The sequence below is a fragment of the Semicossyphus pulcher genome, unplaced genomic scaffold (assembly GCF_022749685.1).
Source record: "Semicossyphus pulcher isolate SPU_LCO1_2020_fin unplaced genomic scaffold, fSemPul1.0.p SCAF_5, whole genome shotgun sequence".
In the NCBI taxonomy this organism is placed as follows: Eukaryota; Metazoa; Chordata; class Actinopteri; order Labriformes; family Labridae; genus Semicossyphus; species Semicossyphus pulcher.
The window spans coordinates 11425784-11450878 of NW_027211726.1; the positions used below are offsets into that span (position 1 = coordinate 11425784).

Genomic DNA, 25095 nt, shown 5'->3' on the forward strand with positions numbered 1-25095 from the left:
GTCCACACCTCTGCTCCGTCACCTCTTATGAGGATCTGACTGGTGACCTCTCTGGACCTCAAACAGGATTAAGGAAGAACGCACGAGTCGTTGATCTCATTAACAGCAGAGCAGGTCCAAATAGACCTGCACAGGAACACAGTTGCTTGTGTACAGTTGAGCACTAAAATAGCTCATACATACATTTTTTACTGTCGAGGTGCTGAACTAAAAATGTGGAGGCTGCACGTTGGTAAAAAGTCAACATTTCACAAGTAACATGTATTTTTGTGTTTAAGTGACAGCTGTCGAGATCATTTAGAGAAAGTAAGCCAGACAGATGGAGCAGGGACAGACTGACAGACTGTTTCTATGACGCGGTGAGGATTTCCTCAGACATTCGCGTCCATTGACGGGGGACACCTGATTCACAAAGTTGAATGACTCGTTTCATTCACTGATTCATTCATTAAACTCCGGTCTTAATCCATCTCAAGGCACCCAGGTCATCCACATCTCCACAAAGCGCCTAGTTTTGATGCTAACACTGAATTTAAATATTACTGATTTCATTTCAAATTTACAGCAAAGATTCTTCACCTGCTTATTTATCATTTTCCACTAATACCTACAACTACCATTTCCTACTACGTATTTAAGTCAGTGGTATTCTCTACACTCCACAATCCAAATTCTATTGTAACACTAAACAGAATAATTAACTCTTTAACAGGACGAAAGCAGCTGGAGAGGTTACGTGTGAGATTAATACACTATACTGGTACGTTACCGACAGATGGAGGAAGCTTATGTGACGAAGTATCGATACACCTGTTGCAGCCGATCATCTGTCTCTTCCGGTCTTCACAGGGCGACAGCTGAGCTGCGGTTTTGGCTGGAAATGAGAACGATTAGATTCAAGTAGAAATTAACTAACAGGAAATGAGGGGGAAAAGAAAGAATACCTGTACAGGTAGAGGGCGAGAGGATGTAACGATGAAATAGAACCACTGAGAGTATCAGGCTCTGTAACCTGTGGAGCGTCTAACAGAGATTGTAAGTTGCCCTTTATCGTAAATGATCACTTTGACGAAGCTCTTTTTCTATTCAGAGGATCAGTATGTGGAATGTCTTACCTGCAGAGTCTGTGCTTCCTTCCTGCTTTACAGTCGGGTTTATTGTAGGATCCTGTAATGCTATATCCGTTTTATTGCCGTTGAGCCTGGTTTGTACCGTCTCTTGTGTATTTGCTGTTGATTTTGTGTATCTTAAAGGGACGGGCACTGCAAATTAGCCAAGGCTATAAAGGCTGGTGTGTGTGTGTGGCCTCGGTTAAGTTGCTTCATACTTGTGCCTATACAAATCAACATTAAATAAATATATAAATTGATCCTTCATGTGGCTGTGGAAAAATGAAGCCGTCTTTGATACAATTTCTTAACCTAAACTGGTCTGCTTGCCTGAGCTACATCTAGAAAAACAGTGATGTGAGATATTGCAACTTTTGAAGACTGTAATTTGGTAGACACAGTTCACCGAGACAATTTCTTGCAAGCGATATTCTTTCCAAGAGCACTGATAATAAAAATAAATATCCCTATAAAAAGTCATAAACAGAAGACAAAGAGTGTAATTTATTAAATGAAATCAGAACTACGAGTAATGTTAAAATTCTTAGATAAAAAGTTTTCATGAGATAAAAAGAATCAAAATCACGAGAAAGTCAGAATTGAGCTTAAGTCACAATTATGAGTTTAATGTCAACTGTGACAAAAAAAAGTCATGCAAAAGATTGAGATGAAAGTTCTGACTTTAAAAAAAATAGTTTTGACTTGACCTCATAATTCTGACTTTTCTAACTATGATTGATGATTTAAGTTTTTATCATCAAGCCCAAGTTGTCATCTTTTTTCTTTTACCTGCAAAAGTGTCTTACATAAATGAAGCTCGCTTCAAATAGAATATGTGGACTTTATGTCTGACCTTCTCTTACGCTTATCAGGCCGTCTGGGATCGTCTTGCACATCCTCCAGCAGTATTATTCAGTGAGCTAAGAGACAGACTCAGACATGGTATTTAAAGACAGAACGCCTCCCTTTAGCTACCAGAGGCCAAAACTGATACTGAGAGCACCATAAGCCTTTGGCAAGGAGGACTTAACTTTAATTCTACACAATGTTACATATATACAGTTTTTATACGCTTTAATTTCATACAAAAAAAAACAAACAGGTCATGTACAGGTGGGGGGGTGGAGTCTTTGACCTACTGCAACTCAAAATAAATACTGTCAACAGGAGTTTGTGTGTGAGCTCGCTGGCTACAACCAGGAGCTCTGTGCTTGACCTCAATAGAAAGGCAGTTTATGTTTGCATGTCTTTAAAAGCATGTGAGAAGGTTCCCATGTCTAATCCTGAACTACAAAGAAGCCACTGAGTAAAACATAAACGTGCCGCCCACACCGTCCCACCCCTACACAAACACACACTCACTCACACCCAGAAAGCATAACGTAACAAACATATATATCTATCAATAAGACAGACCCCAGAGGCCTGCGTGTGTGTGGAGTGTCCGTCACCATTATCATCTCATTGGCGAATAACAACAGGCCTGCCGACCGGAGATTAAGAGCAAGAGGGATAATCCATTTATAGATAAAAAAAAGAAACAACAAAATTGATATGTGATGCAAGTCCTCACTTAAAAAAACAAACTTAATTCTGGCAGTTGTTTGCCTGTAACACAATCTTCTATCTTGCACGTCTCCATGTTTAGAATTGTGAGTGAGGACTTGCACTGCATATACAGCTCTATCTCCTATTCACCCTTTCCTTGACTTCAGAATCGGAAGACTTTTCCTCTCAAAACTTTTTGTATTGATTTAGTGTTCGTTTTTTATCAGAAAAGTGAATTATTTTCTTCACATGCTGATGAACAAATAGATGGACGGATGAAAGGAAGGTGGTTCCGAAGTCAAAAGGAAGACAGGAGCTGCATAGAGGGCTACTTTTGAGGCTGTGGCCGCGAGAAAAGATCCATTTAGACTCTTTTTCCAGTCGTTTGTGGGTTATTTTGGTCTCTCTGCTGCAGAAACATGCCTCTAATGGCTGCAGAGGTGGACGTCAGAGGGGCAGGGTGGAGGAGCAGGAAGTTTACGTGTCCATGCTTTATGAGAAACGACAGAACATCCAAAGCCCCGAATAATTCAACAGTTCCTCTGCTCCACATATAGAGAGACTTCATTTCCTCTGTCATTCAGTCTTTGGAGGCTCTTTGGTCACCGGCTGATGTCCCGGTTTCCCTCCCAGTTCTTGCTGCCCGCCGCCTCGCCGATCCCCGCGTTCTCAAAGAAAGGGTGTTTGAGGGAGTCGGCTAATGCCAGCCGTTTAGTGGGCTCGTACTCCAACATGCTTTCGATGAGGTCAAACAGCTGGTGGTGCTCCTCCGCCTCCGACAACAAGTACCGCTGACAGGAGAGGGCAAACAAGAGCAGTGTAAAACAACAGACACTTATTGTTTCATTCAATGCACTTAGACACCTTTCAGCCCTAATCTTATAACTCCCTATCCTCCCATCTTACCCGTAAAGGTTTGCAGTTTTCTCTGACGTATTTCCCCGCTGAGGAGCTCTCGTCCCAGTCCAGGCGGCCACGGTAGAAATACTTTTGTTTCCTGAGAGGGACAGGGATCAGTGTGAGCAGCAGTTAAGTGTGTGTTGCTTTTTTTAAATGAAAATGTCTACTTTTGCGTGCAAGAGGCACTTCAATCACTTGGGTGTTTTTGTACGTTCCCTCACCTCGTCTTACGAATCATCCTTGAGGGCACAGGTCCGAGGATTCTCTCCATCATGGCCAAATGCTCCCTGTTGTCATGAGTCTGAAAATCACAATGCAGTGATTCAACAGAAAGGTAGAAGGACACAAAAAAGGAGACAGATTCAGAAGATAGTGCTGCTTCTGCTGCTACATTCAGTGCCAAACAGACAGTCAGAGCTCACAGCTGACATATTGGATTACATTTCTACCAAATTAGTACATGACGTGTGCTAAATCTAATGCTAATGCTACTCCAAGTATAAATGGGATGTGAAAACTTGCTAAAATGTGTGCTGCGCTGTTTGGTAAAATATGATTATCAGTGTCACAGCAGATCTCGTTCTGGCCTAAAATTCTCCATTGAATGAAGTCCAACTGAGGCCTTGGCTGCAGCGGCAGGGTGCTGTCGTACCTGAAACAAGGTGAAGCCCAGGTAGTACTCAAACAGGATACAGCCAATGCTCCACACGTCACAGGGATGGCTCCAGCCCAGCTCTGGGGGACAAAACATGGAAACAACTTCAGAATGGGTCAAGTATTTTAGCTACATAGGGTAATTAGTACTATAAATGACATGAGCCTTCAAGTAACTATTAGAACCCAGAGGGCAACCAAGTATAGGCTGAAACTGTGTCCATTTGTACCATAGACTGTATAAAAAGGTGGACGACATGACAGCTCCCTAAAAGTGAAGCCAAAACATTTTGGGCGCCCCCTGCTGGCTGGCTGCAGTATAGGTCATAAAGCCCGCCTCCTCCATGTTAACAGGTGGGACATTGGTCAAACTATAAAATCAAAATACAAGCCCGATAAATTTTTCTCAAACATGGTTTCTGTCATCATTGTTAGTTATTATCATGCTGATTTAAGTCCAAGTGTTCATTTTTCTGACAAGTTTGTTTTTAATTTGTTATTTGATGCTGTCAAAATGATGATTGACAGCTGTGTTGACAAATTAGGCTCCTGAAGCAAATCAGTTCCGGGTGAGCAGAGCCGAGGACGATCTGCGAGTGGAAACGTAACTAAAACAATCACTACAGTCACTGAAGTTTCCATACCTGTGAACTTTAACCTCAGACCAACACAGAGAAGCTGTTCTGCTGTTAAACACGCCGGCGTGCGGGATCCTTGCTGTTTTTTCGGTAAGTTAAGTGTGTGTTTGGATTAGTGGAAGTGGCTACGGCCGCTTCACTTGCCAATCTCTACTGCACAGACTCTGGCTCCGTATGACATCAACATCGCAAGATGGCAGCGCCTATCACAGGGGCTATTTTGGCATCAATTACGTACAATGGGAGCAGATGGAGACGCGTTGTCCATCTATATATACAGTCATTGATTTGTACTCAGATTGATCCTGACATGTACCGCTCCCTGAAAGTTACTTGCAGTAGTACTTTTGTTGCTGTTATGTTATATGTTACAATTACAATGTTACAATTTCATTTAGCAGACGCTTTTGTTCAGACTGCATCCGAGAGTTAAAGCACAAGCAACGATCAAGACAGGAGGGAATGAAGTCAGTAAGAGCTAACAAACAGCTTCAAGTGCGACCGGACATCAGCAGCATCAACAAGGTCAATATAGTCATCATCATCTTCATGAATATCCTGATTATGTGGATATGTGGATTGAACTGATTGAACTTTTCCTGCAGAAAGAAACATCTTAAATGCAGCACTGCTTGTTTAAACTTGTAGAAAGCAGCTTGTTTCGACAAGACCGAGCAGGAAAGTCAAAGTAGGAGCAACATCTGAGTTATGCCAGCTGACAGACGACAGAGGGGTTCATCTCCAAACTGATTTCCCTTGTGAATGTCCTGCTTTTGACTGGAACTGTTTAAGTTTGAAATAATCCTTACTGAGAAGTAGTGTTTTCCATGTGTATATGGCAAAGAGTCTATAGGCATCCTCACCTAATATGACCTCAGGGGCACGGTAATGCCGCGTGGACACGATGGTGCTGTGGTGCTCGTGATCAAACGTGGCACTTCCAAAGTCCACAACACGTACTGCAGTGCTTTTCACCGTCCGCTCTTCTCGTTTCTGCAAGAAAGAAAGAAATGTATTTTCCTGAACCGTCGAGCTTTGAAGAATTATGCAAATTGTGTCCAACGGCAGCCGTCAGTGTTTCATATTTATTCATGAGACTTCTGAGCAACATCTACAACAGGCAGTCGCACAGTGAAAGTGGTAGGGGCTTATCGGTTACGGACCTGCCCTGCCTCTGAAGTGCACAGGTTTATAACATTTCTCACTTTTTCCTTTGCATTCTGCAGCTTCTTACCTTCTCTACATTGAAGGACATCGTGAAGTCTGAGTTGACGAATAGGATATTCTCCGGCTTTAAGTCTGTGTGCGTCAGCTTATTGTCATGGAGAACTACAGAGAAAAGACAAGAGGAAGTTGGTTATTCAGGGCTTCAGGGGGATGATCTCACTTCTTTTCACATGAGATGAGCCATGCTACAACATTTACTGCTGATGATAATATGAATACAGCTTAATAAATGTGTGACAAAGTCAGAAAAGTGGTAAAGATAGTGGTCAAAATTTTTGTGACATTTGGGCAAGGAACTCTACACAACATTATTATAGCCAAAAGGCTCAATAAGTAAACAGACACCCTCCTCTACCTATTTAGGACAACAATGCTCTCATGTGGCTTAAGGCTGTCTATCACAAACAACAGAGGCTTCAGTACTGACACTCAGTTTGCATGCTACAGATGACGAAACATATTTGAACGAGGGTGTGTTTGTTGGAAAACTACACGTAATGTAGGGACACCAAAACAAACAAAGGAGCATAAAAGTTCCAGAGAGTCTCTGTGTCTTCACTGAGCATGCTGAATTGGTGACTTTATAAGGTTAAGTTTATCGTGCACTTAAATCTAATAGGAGGATGTATAGAAAATATAAACACTTACACTTCACCGCTAGACAGATTTGGTAGGCCATGTGTCTGACCTGACCAATTGAGTAGGGCAGGTAGTTATTTTCCTTTAGAAAGTCAAAAGTGCTGAGAGCTAGCAGCTCGAAGGAGATGCACATGTGACCGTGGTAGTCGAACCAGTCATACATTTGTACACACAGGCTGCAAGATAAACAGGATACAGGACTTTTGAATATAATGTTGAACATTTCATGTAAACACAGCTAAAATAAACATGGCTATAGTGCAACAAGTCTTGGTAACTATTCAGAGTCTCAAGGAAAGCGTTAACAAACCTACTAACATGAGCTAAATTAGTTTACACTTTGTGTCAGTTGCGGTACATTTAAGGTTTATCAGCTGGTGCTGGTTCTGGCAAACCTATAGATAGGAATCTTATTCAACCCGCTGTAAAAAGTTGGAACTCACAATTTGTTATCGGGGTCCTTTTCATTAATCTTCTCTAGTACATTGATCTCCAGGCGAGCCGCTTCTTTGTACTTCTCCACATTCTTGATTATTTTCAAAGCAACGTGGGCTCCTCCCCTGCAAAACAGGCATTTATTTAGATATGCAAAACACAAAACATGCATTACATTTTCTGAAAAGTGCCTCACTAAATTGCACACACAAAAGTTGCATGAATTAACTTTACACAAATAAAGCGTGGCATAAATGAAAAGTCACTCCTTGCAAAAAGCAATGAGAAAAGGATCTGCAAGTGTCACTTTCTTAAGGTCCAGACCATGAAAATTAACTTGCTTGATGTACTTTTCTAGCACTGTCATAAGAGGTAAAACTTACATCACAAATCTAATAGGAAAAATGGCTGAGATACAACAGAGCTAATTTGCCTGCAGTAAACTGCATCATGTGATCAAGGAAGGCAGTAGAAGAATCTGATGCAGTAGGTTATACATTTAAAACGGTCCCTGTAAACTATAAACAGAAGTAGTAAACAAAGGTAAAGGTCGATGTTAAATAGCCTAATCCTAATCTCATGTGTCTTAAATCTTAACCCTGAGAGGCACGACACACTCACAGTTAACTCTAAAACACTAAGCACAGGGACCTGGTATACCCAAATGTGTGTCTACAAAACAGGACCCTGGAGGCTGACAGCTGTTGTTTTTCTTTGTAAACAGACACACACCTGCGATGGTCAATGCACTGCATCACCCTCCCAAAGGTGCCTTCCCCCAAAGTGCTGACAATCTCATCTGCAACACAGCACAGACAGAAAAGGAAGAGAGAGGGGGTGCGGGGAAAGAAAGAACAGGAGCGTTAGATGTGTGGACTTCAGCAGGAATACATAATTTAAAAGTGTAGACAGGCGGTTCAACTCTAGCGCCCATCCCCTTTTCAAAAGGCTGCCTATTCAATCTGGCAGGCTTGAAACCCTTTGAAGTAATTTATGATAACTGAATGCGCAGCACTAATATGCATGGGAAGAAAATAAAGGAGGCAAATGTAAAGCGCTCCCTTCACTTGACGACCAATTAGTAGCCATCAAAAATAAATTCACATGCTTTTCAAGATCGTTGCCCAAAAGGACCCAAGGGTAATGTGTAAAACTGATAACCGTTTCTACTAAACAATGCATGATCGTTATGAATGACAAATGTGTACATATGAATTTGCTTTCTATATGTGCGCTGGTTCTACTTTAAAAAGGCAAAATAAGTGATGTGCATGTTAGATTTCTTCTAAAAACAAAAGAAAAGAAAATCCCTGAAACCCCTTATCGTGAAAATCGCTAACTTAAGTCACAGATTAAAATTGTAACTGAGCTTTTAATGTAAAATGGGACAGAGACAAACAGCTGCAAATTGGATTCTATGTTTAGAAAAGTCAAGTAACCTGTGAAACATAGGAAATGCTCCACAGCTTAAAATCCTAGAACGAAAAGGAGAAGGTACCTAAAGTCCCTCTCAAAATCTTCAACAATTTTGCAATCCACCCTGCTATTGCAGCTAGAGCGAAGAGCATTCTAGCAAGGCATCATCATCAGGCACTCCCATGTCATGTAAATGCTCTATGCTTTAATACTCATATGGAGAAGGGTTACGATAGAGTAGTGGCAGTGAGTACATCTCTCTTGCAGGACGTCCCCACTCCGACAGATCAGGTGCCCTTCCTCGTCGTCCCTCACACTCAGTGCCCGCGTCCGGCTGTCGCTCCGCTGTTTTCGCACCCAAACCGCCATCAGCAGGTCACGACACGACCAGAGGAAACAGGGGGTTTTCAGGGGCAGCCGCAGCCAAGGCGTCAGGCGGCACAGGTAGACGAGGAGGGAGGAGAAGGGTGGTGGTGTTGATGTAGTTGTGGTTGTAGGTGGGTTTGGTGGTCATGGGGCGATTCACGCATGACACCACGTGAAGGAAATATATAACGATAGGGATATAGTGCAAGGGAACAAGTCAAAGATCACATGTTGTCCTCTGCTCCTCTCCCCCCTCTATCTTTAAACCACAGCTGCTTACAAACAAGGAAGCAACTGGCATATCCATTCATCAACGCAAAAACCAGTTAAGACAGTAATATAACTAATTCAAAACTTATCAGGCTGGCTTTTCAGATTAAACAAGATGGAAAATAAAATGAGAGGACCATATGTCATCAAGCAGAACATGTTTAAAGTTATCCCCAACATGTGCTCTACATTAAATTCAACCCCTTGCTCTCTTTCATTTATACTACTTACTACATGTGTGGTTAAATACAAGCCACACAAAAAAAATGCATTTTAACAAATCTGAGACATTTTAAATGCCAATAAATTCTTACAAAAATCTGCATTCAAATGAATTTTTTGCATGGTGTTTGGCAGAATATTTTCACTCTTTTCAGCCTGCCTGCACTTAGGTTCACAAGAGGCTAACCGACTGTAACCACTGGCTTTTGGGCCTTTTCCAAAAGAACAGAAAACATACAAAATAAAACTTTATGAGAAGTAGGGCCACAGATTTTAAATGAAGTCTGACCAGGTATAACTCGGCTTTCAGAGGCAAAGGTTTAGAGCGTTGTGATTATTTTTCTAAAGGGCAGCAAGAATTAGAGGTTGATCACTGCTTAACTACTGGAGAAGTATTAGCATAAAATGAAAATGCTCTGCCAAAAGGAAATGCCAATTGAAGAAAAACCCACTTAAACAAAAAAATTAAACAAAACCCTGCTGACATAACAAAAACAAATCATAAAGATTGTACTACTTACCAATTCCAGGGGCTGGGAAAAAGGATTGGTTAGAGAAAGACAGGGACAGAGAGAGCTGAGTGAAAGAGACAGAGATGGAGGGAGATGAAGAGAGGTAAAACACAATCTCGGGTCTGGCTGTACTCACCGAGGAGGATGGGCTATAGGACCTGGTTCTACGCCGCCTTCGTTTGTGCTTACGCCTGCTGCCTTTCCGCCGGTAGGACTCTTCCCTCTCGCGCTCCCTTTCGCGGCCACGTCTGTAGTCGTACATGTTTGGGGAGAAGTCGCGTGGGTAGTAACTGTCTGCTGCTCCATGTGGTTCCCTTTCTCTGTCACGGTCTCGTTCTCGGCTCTGATCCAAGCGTCTGTATCCCTCGCAGTATCTTCGGTCAAATGGCCTGTGCTCTGTAGAGCGATTGTCATAGCTACGACTGAAACAGGGGACAGGGGCATACGTTGAAACCTAAATACTGACGAGAAATAAATCCTAAACAAAAATATGAGCAGAGCTGGCACTGTATGATACACTTTCAGCGTAACAAACCAAACAAATCTTACTATACACACAAACATACCTCCTTGAACGGGCATAGCTTCCTTCCTGTCTGTGTCCCCGTCCCCTTCTGTCTCGATCTCTGTCTCTGTCACTGCTGGAGGAGTAAGTAGGTGATCTTCTGTGCCGGTGTCTTCGGCCTCTGTCTCTGTAGCGGTCTTGGTAGCTGCTTCGACTGTCTCTGTCCGAAGACGAGTATCGTCGGGTGTGAGGCATCTAGACGGTCATTAGACAAAAAAAACTAAACATTATCAAGAGTATAAAAGCAATGACTCCCCTCAAATCTTAGACACATCTTACACATCCCATCATTGGGACAGCTGTCTACTACTACCAGACACATACTAATCTAAAACTAATTCAATAAGCAGTCTACAACAGTTATTTCTGGCATACGCATACTACTGCAACGTTGTGAAAATTTAAACTTTACTGTTCAATAAAGCTGTACTGGAAGATAGACTCAATGGTTCTGTAACATCAGATTGAAGAGGACAGGATAGTAAACAGACCTGTTTAAAACAAATCCAAACAGGCGTGGTTATCTAAGGAGGACTTTGTTGTTATTCAAATACACCCTAACTTTGAATAGTATCAATATGAAGCATGCAGCCTATACATCTGTGCAAAAATAGATGCAGCTAATAATACTACTGTTGAAGTGAGTATGGATATAACAATGAAAGGTGGATACAGGCGGGTATGCATTTTCATAACCCTGTTGCATGCATGATCCTACCTAACTATTAACAAACCACCAGGGGCTAGTGTAAATGTAACGCTAGTGTTGTAAACATTACCCTGTAATGACTGTAACGTTATCAATACACGACTAATACAATCATTTTTTCGTTGTCACTTAATTGCTTACTAAACAAGCTAGCTAGATTTGTTACATAACATCGTTCCAAGTTCATTAAACGTTTCATCACTAATGTTTTTTCCAAACATGTAAGACGATGCGATAGTAACACTGCCGTTAAGGCGGTTAACATTCGCCAACGCTAGTATATTAAATACTATCATTCAATATTATTCCCATTTTCAAGCAAATAAATATGATCTAAAATCGCTTGAAACTAGCTTGCTGACTTATATCAACGAGCGACATACTGCCGACTAGCGTGTCCTGCTAGCAGCATTAGCTAATGTAAATAATTTGGCCGCCATCTTAGCTTAGCTACGTTCATCAGCTAGCTAAACAGCTACTTTCGCTAGCAGTCGTGCTAGCCGTTTGGTCGGAATGTGGCTCACTTAACACCACGAATAAGTTCGTATATGATCTTTACCGTTTTAGCAGCGAGGCCTGTACGTTTGTCCCACAAGAAATCCGTCGTGGCGTTCCAGTTTTCTCTTTTTCTATGTTTTCGCTAGCCCAATGGTAAAGGCTCAGTTGCTAGCAGGCAGCGTTCCCTGTAAAGCCTGTTCTGGTTCAGACTGGTGCTAACGCCTCCCTGCGCCTAGAATGTCATTCAGTCTGTATGTACACAAACCACCTCAGATGACTAGAGAGCACAGCAAACGACCATAACTATCATATGATATAATATTCACAAGTTAAAATGGCGTGATTGCCAATTTATTATTAGTATATGAAATGTGATTGATATAAAAAACAATTTTTTTTTAGTTTTTTAGTAGTTTTGTGAGAATTAGATGCAATATCTTAATAAAATCCACCTTTTGAATTGCCACCATATGGTTGTTGATTTCTCTCATAATTGCAATTCATAAACAAATATTAATGCAAACATGTGACAGTTTAATTATCCTGAAAATCTGACAAATAATCTAAAATGATCTTGTCCCCCCTAACACGAGAGACATTTTAGATGCCCTGCCTTACATCAGTTAAAACTCCTGTGAGGAGTTTTTCACTGGTTATGAAACAGACTGAAATTTATTCTGATGTCTCTATATGACCTACAAAAGCAAAGCAGACCATCAGCGACAAGATTGACTATTTCTATATAGTTATTTTTAGTGCCTGAAACCGCTTGGGGGGGTTAGGTGTCAGACAAAGCAATTCACTGCATGCTGCATTTGTTTACACTTTCCAGGGCAAAAAAACCCCCACCTCTCAAGCATGTACAGGACAAAATCAGCAGGGAGATAAGCGGTACTCCTTTGTCCATAAGGGACGACACAATCAACACAAACCGAAAGTTCCTTATAGGAGCTTTAAGTTTCTCTTCCATGTGGAAATTGGCTTTCATGGATAGCAGTTCTTATGCTATCTTATAATTTTTACTTCCATCTGAGTTTTGACTTCACGCATTTATTCGAAATATACATAATTCAGACCTAAATATAATAACATTGTGAGGCAATAACGTTAATTCCTGTTTATTATATTGAGTATTTCATTAATATAATTTAATTGATAACATGTTATTTTAGCCGACTGTGAGTAATTTAATTTTAATAATGTTTTAACCTCTATCTATTTTTATCTACTTTGTTTTCATGGCGGAAATGGGCTTCCATAGTTTGCAGGTTTTATGACTTGTGCATGCTCTGCTGAGATATCGCACCCTTAACCCTGTGATGAACAGTGCTGTGCTGGTGTCTTTACTCCTCTATAACAGTACAATTAATATTCTTGGGCTGGGAAAAAACATTTGAGGATGACATCTTAGGGCAATATTTCTGACCAAATTTTGCATGAATTAACTTTGCAAATATAACGTTGCAAAAAAGCAACAAGGATCTGCAAGTGTCACTTTCTTAAGGCCCTGACCATGATAATTAACTTGCTTGATGTACTTTTCTAGCACTGTCACAAGAAGTAAAACTTACATCATAAATCTAACAGGAAAAATGGCAGAATTTTAGGGGCTGAGATACTTCAGAGCTAATTTGCCTGCAGTAAACTGCATCATGTGATCAAGCAAGGCAGCAGAAGAATCTGATGCAGTAGGTTATACATTTAAAACGGTCACTGTAAACTATAAACAGAAGCAGTACACAAAGGTAAAGGTCGATGTTAAATAGCCTAATCCTAATCTTATTTGTCTTAAATCTTAACCCTGAGAGGCACGACTCACTCACAGTTAACTCTAAAACACTAAGCACAGGGACCTGTTATACCCAACTGTGGGTCTACAAAATGACCCTGCAGGCTGACAACTGTTGTTTTTCTCAACGATCAAACCAAATAATCATTAGTTGCAGTTCCATAAATAACTACATCTAGAATAGATCCTCCTTTTTAGAAAGTTAAAATGAGCTTAAAAAAAAGACAATTTATTTTTTATTTAAGAAGACAAAACTGTAATTAAAATACACTTAGAACATACAGTATAATCCATTCCATAGTTTAAAGACAATATTCAGCCACTCAAACAGTTTCCAACCTTTTCATGACATTTCATGCGAGTCCCAGCCTAGCCCCCAAAAGCAGCGTTAGGCTACGAGCTGATGTTTGGCATTGTGGTCAGATGTGTAATGTGAATTGATTTACGGAGGCAACAGCCCTTCTGGAACTTGGGAAAACGGTCACACTGGTAATGCACCGGTTTAACGAACAGGCTCTCAACCGGCTCTGCAGGGGAAGAAGTAAAGGGTGGATGTTCTGAACACGACCCTGAAAATCAATTTGTGATCGACTTTGACTGAATATATTTGGCGCCATCTTGGACTCAGCATGTCGTTTCCGTAACGTCCATGGTCCCATCAGTTTGTGGATTTTGATGTTTCTGAAGTACAGAGGAGAAGAAATTACAGGAGACAAATGACATATAAGGTATAATAAAAATAACTAAATGATTTTGTATGTTTAAGAATTTAATTTACACTTCACTGTGGCAGATTTTTTCAAGTGTCCCTTCATTCTAATCATGTGTTCCAGGCGCATGGAGCCTCGATAGATCCACTCCTCATGTTGATCTGTCTGAGAATGACGACACACAAACGACTATTAGTCATTGAATCTTAATACATTTAAAAAAGGAGAGAAAAAAAACATCAGTTGAAAGTAGTTTAAAGGATGATGTTTATAAGTACTGACCTCAAAAACAACTTGTATCAAGCTGCAGTCGACATCCTGCACCCGACACTTCTGCTGGACTCCCTCAAATTCTGCATTAAGCGTCTGTCCAACCCTGTACGAGCTCTGAGGCGGGAAAGGCATGGACCTTAAATAATCCTTCATGAAATCCTTGTGGAAACCATCTGGAATATCGTCCAAAGGGTTCGTCACTATCACAGGAAAAAAAGACAGAAACTACGTTAAAGGAAAGAATCATTAATCTCGCCTGATCGCAGAGTGTTGTGAGTATTTACTGCTGTTTTCTCTGGCTGCTGGTTCTAGATCAGTAAGAATTAGAGATAGACCGATATGGTTTTTTCAGGGCCGATACCGATTATTAGTAGTCAAAGAGGCCGATAACCGATATTTGGAGCCGATATTCATTTGCAGTAAAAGTGAAAATATTGGCGTCAAAATTTTGAATAATACAAACTCCAACACTTAACTTTGTTTAAATGCCTTTAAGCATATGTTTATTAAACAAACAAACAAAAAGCGCAGGGAGTTCCCAGGGTCAGCAGCATCTCTTATAAAGTTAACTGAAAATTTAAATGAATAAATAAATAACTTCCTGAAGTTTTATAAAGTAAATAAAACAAAGTTAAATAAAATTTGCAAAGAAATGAACTTTTTCTCCTCTCCGCCGTGTGTGTGAGCGCTCTGCATGCACAGCTTTCACTGCTGATTGGCTGTTACCCGTGCCATGGCTCTGCGTGTAACCAATCAGTGCTGTGGGTGGGACAATGCTGGAGACAGAGTAGTGACTGCAGACAGAGAGGCGCGGCTGCATCAGAGCCAAAATAACCCAGTTTTAAATTGATCTCTTATCGGCTGTCGGATTTTTAAAAATAAAGGCTGATGCCGATATGCGTCAAAATGCCGAATATCGGCGCCGATAATCGGTCTTTCCCTAGTAAGATTCTTTCTTTTGTAACACTTCTTTTAGACATTTCTGTAGAAAAAATAATGTCTACTTTTAAGAGGAACTCTAAAGCAAAACTGCAAGCAAAGCAGCTTCATGCAGTGTTTGAAAAAGGCATTTGTAACGAGACACAGCATCGGCCTGGCTCATTCCCAACCTTCTAGACTTTATATGAAGTACAACCCAAAACAGGGTGTTTGAGATAAAAACAGAAGCCCATTTCTAGTTTAACTTTCAGTAAACCTTGTGTCTATATATATGTACACAAACATTCTGTGTGTGAATTTAAACCTACTTGGACTGTGCACCTGGTGAAGTAAAGGTAAGCCAGCATAGATGGGCGTGTGATCATCAGTAAAGATCAGGAACCTGGAAAATAAAAACCCATTTGGCTTTAGGAACTGCATTTGATCTGGTAAAAAGCTAAATAAATGTAATCTGTTATCCTGAAAATGTGTCTATTACACGCACACAAACCTCATTCGGTTTTTCCTGCTGGGGACCTCTGCCAGGATTCCAGGGCAGAACCGGGGCTCCTCAGATACACACTTGATCACCACACGACAGCCAATGAACAGCTGGTCCACCGTTGCCAAGCTGGTTAAGGCGATGTGGTAACCCGAGACGATGCGCTTCCCCTTCTCATCAAAACTGATCTTGTATCTCAACTTATCATCTTCAGCAGAAAAAAACAAACAACAGAAACACCTTTAATAATGTCAAATCTCTGTGTCAACTACATCACATGAGTATAACTCGATCTTTGTCCTGGTTTTGGAGGATACTGTTGTATAAAATTGATCTTTGATATGTATTACAATACAATCTGTTTGAAGTAATAATCTAGAAGATTTTTATGTAAATAAATGTCTGTTAAGTCAAAATCTATCGCCGAATGAGGTAACATAATGGTGATTGAGCCTATGGCCCACTGATGAAAGCCTTTGCATTTGCAGTATTACAGTCTGGGTGTCTGGTGCGACTTTTGCGGAAAAAATCACAAGCAGCGCCCAGCTAGTGACGCGTTTTCCATCACCCAACAGTGGTTTGTCTGTCAGAGAGGGTAGGCGAAGCTAAGCGGCGGCTTTTCCGGTCTCTGCAAGTGTTGCGAGTAAACAGTAATCTACTATGGCTGAACAAACAGAGAAAAGATCGATGACTACAGATACAACTTCAAAAATAAGTGAAAATCCAAAGAAAAAGAAACAAACTCAACGCTCAGATGAAGCAAACAGTCTAAAAAGGAAAGCGACCGTCAGCGAGGAAAATCAAGAGTTACAACCGGAGCCAACCGAGGACGTCACACATGCAGCACTGTCTGGATATCTGGGAAGAGTGCTCCTGCAATTACCGTATATCACTGTAGGTGACGCCAAAGAGGACAAAACTTGAATCCAAAGTTGTACATGACATGATTTTGCATCAAAATTATATTTAGCAATATTTTAGTTGATAAATATAAGTTTGAATATGCACGGTGCATGAGACAAAATGGCTTAAACGTTTATTACACGACACCAGAACTCTCTTTCTTACACATCTGAAATCATTTACTGTTGCATTTGATGATTTTTGGTTTAATACCTGAAGCTTCTTTTCTGTGAAGAGTTATGCAGTATTTGTGATTAACACAGGTGAAATTTTGTTACATAAACACCCCTGACTACTTTGCCTAACAACCGCATAATGTGACCCCCTTTACAGACATGTCATGTCGAAGACGAGTATTTGTCTTTTTGTATCCCTTACCTTTTGGTATTATCTCCATGATTTTCCCCTGTTTCCAGCTCATGGCCTTCTTTCTGGCCAGGACAGTCATGTTGACTTTGAGTTCTTCTATTGGTGCGCTCACAGGAGTCTTTGTGGCTACAAGCGATGATTGGCCTGGAGGTTTTACGCTCAAAGAGGTTACACCTGTGTGTCCAAAAGGAACACAAAATGTTAATGACGCAACTTCAGTTTCGGTCATGTATATCTCAGTATCTATATTTTGTGTCTTTTAAAATGAAAGTAACAAACATTTCTCAAAATAAGTCTAAATATCAACCCAGACGCCTTAAACTGTTATAGTATGCATAGTGTACTGTTAAGGGCTATTGTTCTGATAAGGTGTGTATGTTTTCAGCTCAGCTTACAAAACATTAGACAGGAAACTGGTTGTTGAAAAAGCTTGCCTTACATTAGTCACTAAGAAAAGTGCAAAAAAAAAAAAGAGTTTTAATGTCAGGTAGTCAAGTACACAGCAAGCTAATCTCTAGCAAAGCACATCAAATTAACCAATGCTAATGCTAAATCTACTAAAGGTATTGGTTAGCAGACCAAATAAAATGGTATGCCATGAGTCAAAATTGAAAAGAAAAAAAAAAAAGCGGAGACATAAACCATGTGTTATTTATGACCATTACCATTTGTGTTTGCCGGCGCCTTTTGGGATGCTGATGTACCGTTGCTCTTAGCATCCGTATTTGTGCTGGCTTGAGGTGCTGATGTTGCGTTGCTCTTAGCATCCATATTTGTGCTGGCTTGAGGTGTTGCATGTCTCTTAGCGGGTGTTTCATTACTTTGATCTATTTTTCTCCTCTTTTTTGACCCACTGTTATAAGTTGAGATTGAAATATCAGAATCACATGACTCATCGTCTGGTTCCCAATACGGATCAGAATCTGAATCATTTAAGGTTTTGAGGGATTCATCATCACTGCAGTGATCCTGAGGAGTTGGTGGAAGTAAAGACCTGATCTTATAAAAAGGGAGTCTGGTCAAGACAACCACTGGTTTTCTCTTTATAAAGCATTCAAGGTTTTCACTTTCCTCAAGCTTAAGTAAGAGAGCTTCAAAAGCTGGAGTTTCAGAGCGAACACATGGGGTTGGAAGTGTGTTTCCTACAAAAGAAAATAAAAGCACAGGTCAAATTCTGGCTTTTAAACAAGTGAAAAAAGTCATTTTGCACATATGCACACAGAAACACAAAAGGTCACTAATTTGCATCTTACCACAGATTTTTGATTTCTCATCATCATTGTCAGAATCTGTGTCTCTGTACTCCCACCCCAGCAAGGAGTACTGTTTCTTCACAATCGCTTCACATGCTGCCACAGACCTAAAGGGCAACAACGACACAGATACAGTGAAGCAGTCAGAGTACATAAAGAAAAAAAACTTCTCTGTGCTCAACATTTTCAGAAACTGCCGGTAAACTAGTCACATTAAATTACATTTTGAAAATATGTTTTCTTTCTAAATACGTTTTACACAGGCTTCTTTATGTACTCTACAACACGGTTAGAGAAACACTTAATTCTATATTAGGAAGCAATGCAGGATAAGCACTGAACCTCTGACACCCTTGAAAGCAGTAAAGGAGCTTTGCTGGCAACTTTTGGTTTCCATAGTTCCATAGTTTGGCATAATCTAATGCTTAAACACAGTGGCAATGGTCCTGTGTAAATATACCTGCAAACACAATATGTGTTTATGGGTGTATGTGTATAACACGTGTGAGTTTAAGACATTGGGCAGCAGTGATTGATATAAGTATACTAGATATAGCGACTTTGCTAGATACTCAATCCTAACAATGAAAGGCCAGTTTTTTATATAAGTAGCTTTATATTAGAAGAAATGTATTAGCAGGCTAAACTACAAGAATGCTCATGTAAAAACATAGTAAAGCATTTTAATTCTTATTCAGATTTTTTAAGCCCCACTTTGTCGCTTAATGTTTTACATGACTACAGTTTTTTGTTTGAGGTCAGTTATCTCAGTATTGCTACGACTGTCATTTTCATGTACGTAGATCAGCATGGCAGCTTTTTTTTCATGTCACACAACAGACAACTCTACACTGACAGCAAGCAATGAACACACAGCTGTATTAACATGTTAGAATGGTTGTCCACAGGTGCAACCGAACAGAACAAATGGTTGATTGTAGTCAAAAGAGACAGAAACAAGAGCATAAAATAGATGAGCACTCACTGGCAGAGCTTCAGTAGTTGGGCCGCCTTTTCTTCTCTTCTTTTCAGCATGGATTGCAGCAGACTGTATTTCTCTAGCACATCTGTAGAGATCAGCTGGCTCTTCACCTTTTCTCTGATCCACTTTTGGAGCTCCTCTTTTGACATTTCCATCTCATCCCCATCCATGTTCACTGCAAGACACAAAGATTTCAGAGCATTTGCGTAGTTTCTAGAACTTGACTGATGAGTCGAGAGAAGATTGACACTACTTTTTTCCCCACTCGATAAATATGAGGAGACAACCAGCAGCTGTGTGCTTGAAATAGCTGAGACCAAAGACTAGAAAAAGAGGGGAAACGCCAGGTTTAGAAAAAAACACTGCATGATAAAAATTAGAGTGTGAATAAGAAAATGTACCAACTTGTGGGGACTCTGCACCTGGGGTAGTCACTTCCTGGTTGCAAGGCTAAGCTACACTGCTGCTGGTTGTAGCCTTAAGTTTCATACAAATGACAAATAAGTGATATCAAACTCTTTACCGTATTTTCCACCAAAAAACGTAACTTATTACCATAAAGGCCTTTTTATTGCAAATAAAATGTCTGAATGGAGGCAAAAATTTGGTCTAATATGATTTTTCAAAAAAGAAAAACGTGGGCACTTTTGAATCCGAACGTTAATTTTCTATTTTAATGATCTTCAGACCTAGTATGTCTAAAAATAATTCAAATAGTTTTTCTTTCACTCTTCGCGCCCCCGCAAGAGCCATGTAACTCTCGACGTGCAATTACAGCCTGGCACAGCAGATGTTATTTTAGCTAGCCGGATGGTACCCGGATGGTACCAAGAAGCATATAAGAAACAAGAGTCTCTCGTCTGTACCACGCCAAACCGCCATTGCAAATATTTATTTGTGGTAAGCATGCACGTTGACTATGCCGCTAACAATTACACTCGCTATCTCAATGAGACATTAATGAAAAAGTAATGTCTTATCGCTGTGTTTTAAACGGGCGGGTAAGAATAAACGATACATTTTTCAGTCTTTACCCATGAAGTAATGTATCTTGAAAAGGTGAAGAATTTAATTATGAAATACCTTAAATAATAAGGCATAAAAATCCTTTGTTTAGCAAGTCGAAGTAAGAAGGATGTTGTGTCGTCTACTTCTTCGCGTCATGCTGCTGCGCCAAGCTGTAGGCTCACTGCTGCCCCCTGTGTCCGTGCAAATAAGTGTTTTTATTTTGACCTCTTTACTCAATGTATTCAACCCAACGTAAACAGATTAAGTGCATGTTAAAGTTACAAATAATACATAATGAATATCATTTTTTTTTTTAATTAAAAAAAAAAAAAAGTTAAATTTTCTGCGCAGGAAAATGTGTCGGCTCCATTTGTTATTTCATTATTTCCTGCCTACTTTTATAGATGACTATTGTGATTTTGTTTTTTCTTTTAGGCACTGTCTCTTTTGCATTAACTTAATACACTTTATATTTTCACTTATATTTGAGTTGTATTTTGTATTATTTGTATTGTATTTTTTGAGCTATCTGGCACTGTAATTTCCTTTGGGATTAATAAAGCTTTATCTTATCTTATCTGTGTTTAACTATTGGGCAGAAAACAGCAGAAATAAAGACACATACATATACATCTCTGACATTTTTTACTTTATTCATAAAATAAAAGACACAATTGAGAAAGAGAATAATATGCAAAGCTATTAAAGAGTTACTGCACACTTTATGTTTTTGAACTGTAAACTAAATGCAATGAAATTGCTCCACATGCTGGAGCATGTTTGGCTCAAACCTCAGGTTGATGTTACAATTCAAATATACTAGAAAAGGATTTTTTTTAAAAACAAACATTATACAGTGGCACACCTGGTCAACAAAATTATTTGGAATTTCATCAAGTTAGATGAGGTCTCCTGTTTGGATTGTGACGGCTGCTGTTGATGATAATGAAGATTACTGCCTTTTTTTTCTTTGGGCATTTAGTCAGAGTTGCTCTTTTTGGTCCTTTATTTCTCTAAATGTCAATATTTTTGTCATGTGTTGAAGTCGTGTGGAGCCCCGATAAATCCACTCCTTTTGTTGGTTGTCCTGCAAGTAAAAAAAAAGACAATGTAAAACAAACATTAAACAAATATTGGAGAAAATAAAAACATGCAGTATTAAATGACACTGACCTGAAAAACGACCTGCATCAAACTGGAGTCGACCTCCTGCACCTCACACTTCTGCTGGACTCCATTTAATTCAACACTTATGTTCTCTCCAGCCTTGTACTGGGTTAAAGGTGGGTACGGCCAGTTCCTCAGGTACCGAGTCATGAAGGACTTGTGAGGGCCGTCGGGAAGGTCATCTAAAGGGTCTCTCACTGTCAAGAAAAACAGCCTCTGTCACTCTTCTTGCTCAAATATATGGCATACCAAACCACATTTATCAGGTGTAGGAAGGGATTATACTATTCTGTTTTAGAAAGTTACTTTGGCAAATGTCCCTGGCGTGTCAGAGGTTCAACAGGTTGAATATTGTTTTAAACATTATATGAAAACTTAACACTTACAGATCTTTCAGTAACAATTAAAACAACATATGATTTATACATTTTGATGTCCACACTTAATTCTGCTTTTGCCGATGCTATCTGTGGGTCCTGCTTTTCTGCAATGTACATTTGTCACTATTTTTTCTCCCTCTCCAATCTTCAAACTGCAAACCCTGTTTTGTTTTTGCTTTGATATATTTTCAGGAAGCTTTTTTTTAGACCAGGGACAGCAGAGGTAATCAAAGGCCCTGGAGATGATTGGGACTTTAAGTTACCAGGTTGATGGCTTCAGGTGTGAAAAAAAGAAGCACCACTTCCAAACTCACGTGGTCTGCACACCAGGTGAAGTGAAGGTAAACCAACATAGATCGGCACGTGATCGTCAGTGAAGACCAAGAACCTGGAAAGTGGACATTTGTTTAACCTCAAATCAAATCTTGTGAGGTATTAGTTTAAAAAAAAGAATCTGGCAGTTAATAGAGTATAAAAACGTATACAAACACACACCTTAAGCGGTTTCTTCTGCTGGGCAGCTCTGCCATAATAGCAGGCTGGAACCGGTGCTTGTTCTCTTGACACTCGACTACCACGCGAGCGCCGACATACAGCTGCTCCAGCTTCACCATGGTGTCAAAGGCGATGTGATGGCCAGACATGAGGCTCTTCCCCTTTTCTTCAAAATGTACTTTGTACTTCAAGCATCCATCCTCTGCAAATTACAAACCGACAGTGAATGAATCTCGTAAAACCACCGCTGTTGTTTTTTTTTATTCTTGTGGCTGGAAATTAACAGTAGAAGTAATTTTTCTCTTTTCATTGTGTCTGCAATAACTCACTCACATAATAATCAATTATTTAATTGTCCGAGTGAGATGGATTTGAAGAGGATCTTTTCTTTTTCATCCATATCGGCTACACGAGTTGACTCACTTAGTGAATAAAATATTGTGATTTTACTCTGGACGTACAGGAACTGCCGGTGTTTACAGCGGATGTTGTTTAGTGTTTCTAACAGGACAGGTGAACAATGCAGGTAGGATGCTGCACTTGTACTTCACAGCACAAGCCGACATTAGCCGGCAAAAGTGTAGGCAGGTCTGACATTCTAAAAACAAGGCTTTTGAGCTTTTTCTGCCAACAGAAAAATAATTGAATTGACGTAATTGTCCTTATATACTATATATACATCAGATGAAACAGCTACATTGGCATCAGTTGATTACCAATGATCAATCCCCTGCCAACATCATTTCTTACCCTTTGTTAGTATCTCCACTATTTTTCCCCGTTGCCATCTCATGTGCTTCTTCCTGGCCAGAACCATCATGTCCACTCTGACTTCTTCTTCTGGGAGGTTAGGTCGGATGTTTCTGGTTTCAGACGGGCAAAGGGCAAACGCCGTCGACACGATTATAGGGACTTTCACTGAAACTGTGGTAAAAAACACAACATGTTCATGATAAAACACAATTTTCAGGGAAACACTGTGAAGATGTGTGCATCATGACAGGACTTTGTCCAAATATTACAAACCGCTCCATAAAAAGTGTGACACATTTAAAAATTATCATGCAAGTAAACAATAATGCAGTACGTTCTTCCGACATGTTAATGTCAAGGTGTTGTTTGTTGTGTTACCTTTGGTATTGTTGTGTAGTGCAGGTGCTCTTTTTGTTGATCTCTTTGTTTGTTTTCCAGTTTTTCTTTTTTCCTTTGACTCTGAGAAATCAGAACCACTAGAATCGTGTCCCGGTTCCCACTGCGTGTCAGACTCACAGCTGTTGGGGGATTTGCCTTCATCGTCTTCACTGTAGAACTGTGGAGGTGTTGGTGGTCGCAGAGCGCTGATCTTATAGTGGGGGAGTCTGGTCAAGACCACCACTGCTTTTTTTATTCCACTAAGAGAGTCAGAACTGTCCTCCCCTCGTCTCTTCTTTCCTTGAATGTCATTTGTGGAGGGAGAAAACTCACAGGGGGAATCTGACATATTTTCTGTAAAGAAAGAAATGTCTGCTTAATAGTGGATAGCAACAAATAATAATAATAATAACTTTATTTATGTAGCACCTTTAAAAACAGATTTTTACAAAGTGCTTTGACGGACAAAGCAAAGGCAGGAACTCGGGAAGATTACAGAATACAAAACATTCAACAATGAGGCCAAACAGAGAGCAGTCTAAAAAATTCAACAAAAGGCAAGAACTCGATGCAAACACAAAAGGTCAAGAAGAATAAGTGCAAATTAAAGGAATACAGGTGATAAAACAGAAACTAAGGCAGTTAAAGCAATAAGCAATAGAAATAAAGAGAAAGAAAAAAAACCAATAAGACCGTAAAAGGGTATAAAAAGACGATAAAAAGACTACATCACATCAGAGGAAAAGAGATCAAAAAGACGTAGATCAGTCAAATTAATTAAAGATACATCAATTAACAAAAGTAAATAATGAAAAAACAAAAAACAAACAGCAGATATTATCGTGGTCTAGGGCTGCAACCATCAGTCAGTGATTAGTTAGAAATTACTCTGCAACTTTCCAGATGACTTATTCATTGTTTTAGTAATATTTATTTTTTTAGTTCTGGGCTTATTTATCAATTATAGTTCAAGGACCCCGCCTTCGGAGGATATTATGAGCGTTTTTACTGCTTTTTGAGATTTCAAAGACTACTCAAGAAATCCATTAATTGTGGAAATAATCAGCGTAATAATGCAAAGTATTTTGTTTACAACTCCTTTTGCAAAAATGTACCAAAAGCAGCAATTTACCTGTTGTTGTGCCTGATTTTCGCCTTCAAAAGCACATTTGGGTCTCACAACAAACTGGTTATTCGTTGGTTGTGCAATAGCAGACGCTAGCACCACTGACCAACACCACCAGCTAACTGACACTGAAATACAACAGATTAAACATGCACACAGTTAAGCCGTCGTATTGATTTTGTGTCACGACTATAAGTCATTTATGCCCATTTTCCCCTATTAAAAAGAGTCTAGAGTTAAAGTAGCATAACGTCACTTTCCCCATTTAGTGTTCTTCTTCTTCGTCTGGGGTATTATTGGCAGACTACAAACGAACGTTAAAGTTGCATGTCTCCACCTACCGTAGCGGAGTATGTAGCATGGACGTTGTCTGCGCATTAC

The 25095-nt window shown here is 39.9% G+C and overlaps 3 protein-coding genes across 6 annotated transcripts; all 3 read right to left on the reverse strand.

Annotated features, from left to right (window-relative positions):
• Window positions 1-2619: 2619 nt before the first annotated feature.
• On the reverse strand, window positions 2620-11915 carry clk2a (CDC-like kinase 2a). 2 transcript variants are annotated; one of them, XM_069680930.1, is made up of 13 exons: window positions 11770-11915; window positions 10503-10696; window positions 10073-10358; window positions 8821-8911; window positions 7883-7949; window positions 7159-7275; window positions 6725-6891; window positions 6084-6178; window positions 5713-5842; window positions 4210-4292; window positions 3779-3858; window positions 3564-3654; window positions 2620-3448 (listed from the first exon to the last, which is right to left on the reverse strand). In XM_069680930.1, exons 2-13 carry the CDS (start codon window positions 10694-10696, stop codon window positions 3260-3262), a joined length of 1590 nt encoding a protein of 529 aa, XP_069537031.1. In that variant the 5' UTR covers window positions 11770-11915; the 3' UTR covers window positions 2620-3259. The 2 variants fall into 2 exon arrangements, with proteins under 2 accessions (XP_069537031.1, XP_069537032.1); XM_069680931.1 differs by lacking the exons at window positions 8821-8911; window positions 10503-10696; window positions 11770-11915 and having other exon boundaries at window positions 10073-10159.
• Window positions 11916-13773: 1858 nt separating this feature from the next.
• LOC138609185 (histone-lysine N-methyltransferase SETDB1-B-like) lies at window positions 13774-20556 on the reverse strand. Of its 3 annotated transcripts, none has more exons than XM_069681823.1 (10): window positions 20491-20556; window positions 19411-19582; window positions 18426-18532; window positions 17838-18314; window positions 17182-17346; window positions 15910-16108; window positions 15728-15801; window positions 14490-14680; window positions 14276-14372; window positions 13774-14178 (listed from the first exon to the last, which is right to left on the reverse strand). In XM_069681823.1, coding segments are annotated over exons 2-10 (1479 nt in total). In that variant the 5' UTR covers window positions 19578-19582; window positions 20491-20556; the 3' UTR covers window positions 13774-14176. The 3 variants fall into 3 exon arrangements, with proteins under 3 accessions (XP_069537924.1, XP_069537925.1, XP_069537923.1); XM_069681824.1 differs by lacking the exon at window positions 20491-20556 and adding an exon at window positions 19931-20204; XM_069681822.1 differs by lacking the exon at window positions 20491-20556 and adding an exon at window positions 19813-20204.
• A 493-nt stretch (window positions 20557-21049) lies between these two features.
• Window positions 21050-24964, reverse strand: LOC138609270 (histone-lysine N-methyltransferase SETDB1-B-like). Its single transcript, XM_069681907.1, has 7 exons — window positions 24721-24964; window positions 23589-23942; window positions 23208-23381; window positions 22458-22659; window positions 22277-22350; window positions 21589-21779; window positions 21050-21502 (listed from the first exon to the last, which is right to left on the reverse strand). Exons 2-7 carry the CDS (start codon window positions 23935-23937, stop codon window positions 21398-21400), a joined length of 1095 nt encoding a protein of 364 aa, XP_069538008.1. The 5' UTR covers window positions 23938-23942; window positions 24721-24964; the 3' UTR covers window positions 21050-21397.
• Window positions 24965-25095: the final 131 nt, after the last annotated feature.

Excerpts from the sequence above, each read along its gene's own strand:
- clk2a (XM_069680930.1), bottom strand. The coding sequence starts at position 10,696 with ATGCCTCACACCCGACGATACTCGTCTTCGGACAGAGACAGTCGAAGC. Across the intron at positions 8,912-10,072 it reads CCTATAGCCCATCCTCCTCG|CGGAGCGACAGCCGGACGCG; the intron begins GTGAGTACAGCC and ends GTGCGAAAACAG. Across the intron at positions 3,449-3,563 it reads AAAACTGCAAACCTTTACGG|CGGTACTTGTTGTCGGAGGC; the intron begins GTAAGATGGGAG and ends CTCTCCTGTCAG.
- LOC138609185 (XM_069681822.1), bottom strand. Across the intron at positions 18,315-18,425 it reads TGAGAAATCAAAAATCTGTG|GAAACACACTTCCAACCCCA; the intron begins GTAAGATGCAAA and ends TTTCTTTTGTAG. Across the intron at positions 16,109-17,181 it reads CATGGAGATAATACCAAAAG|ATGATAAGTTGAGATACAAG; the intron begins GTAAGGGATACA and ends TTTCTGCTGAAG.
- LOC138609270 (XM_069681907.1), bottom strand. The coding sequence starts at position 23,937 with ATGTCAGATTCCCCCTGTGAGTTTTCTCCCTCCACAAATGACATTCAA. Across the intron at positions 23,382-23,588 it reads ACTACACAACAATACCAAAG|TTTCAGTGAAAGTCCCTATA; the intron begins GTAACACAACAA and ends TTTTTACCACAG. Across the intron at positions 21,503-21,588 it reads TGATGCAGGTCGTTTTTCAG|GACAACCAACAAAAGGAGTG; the intron begins GTCAGTGTCATT and ends TTTTACTTGCAG.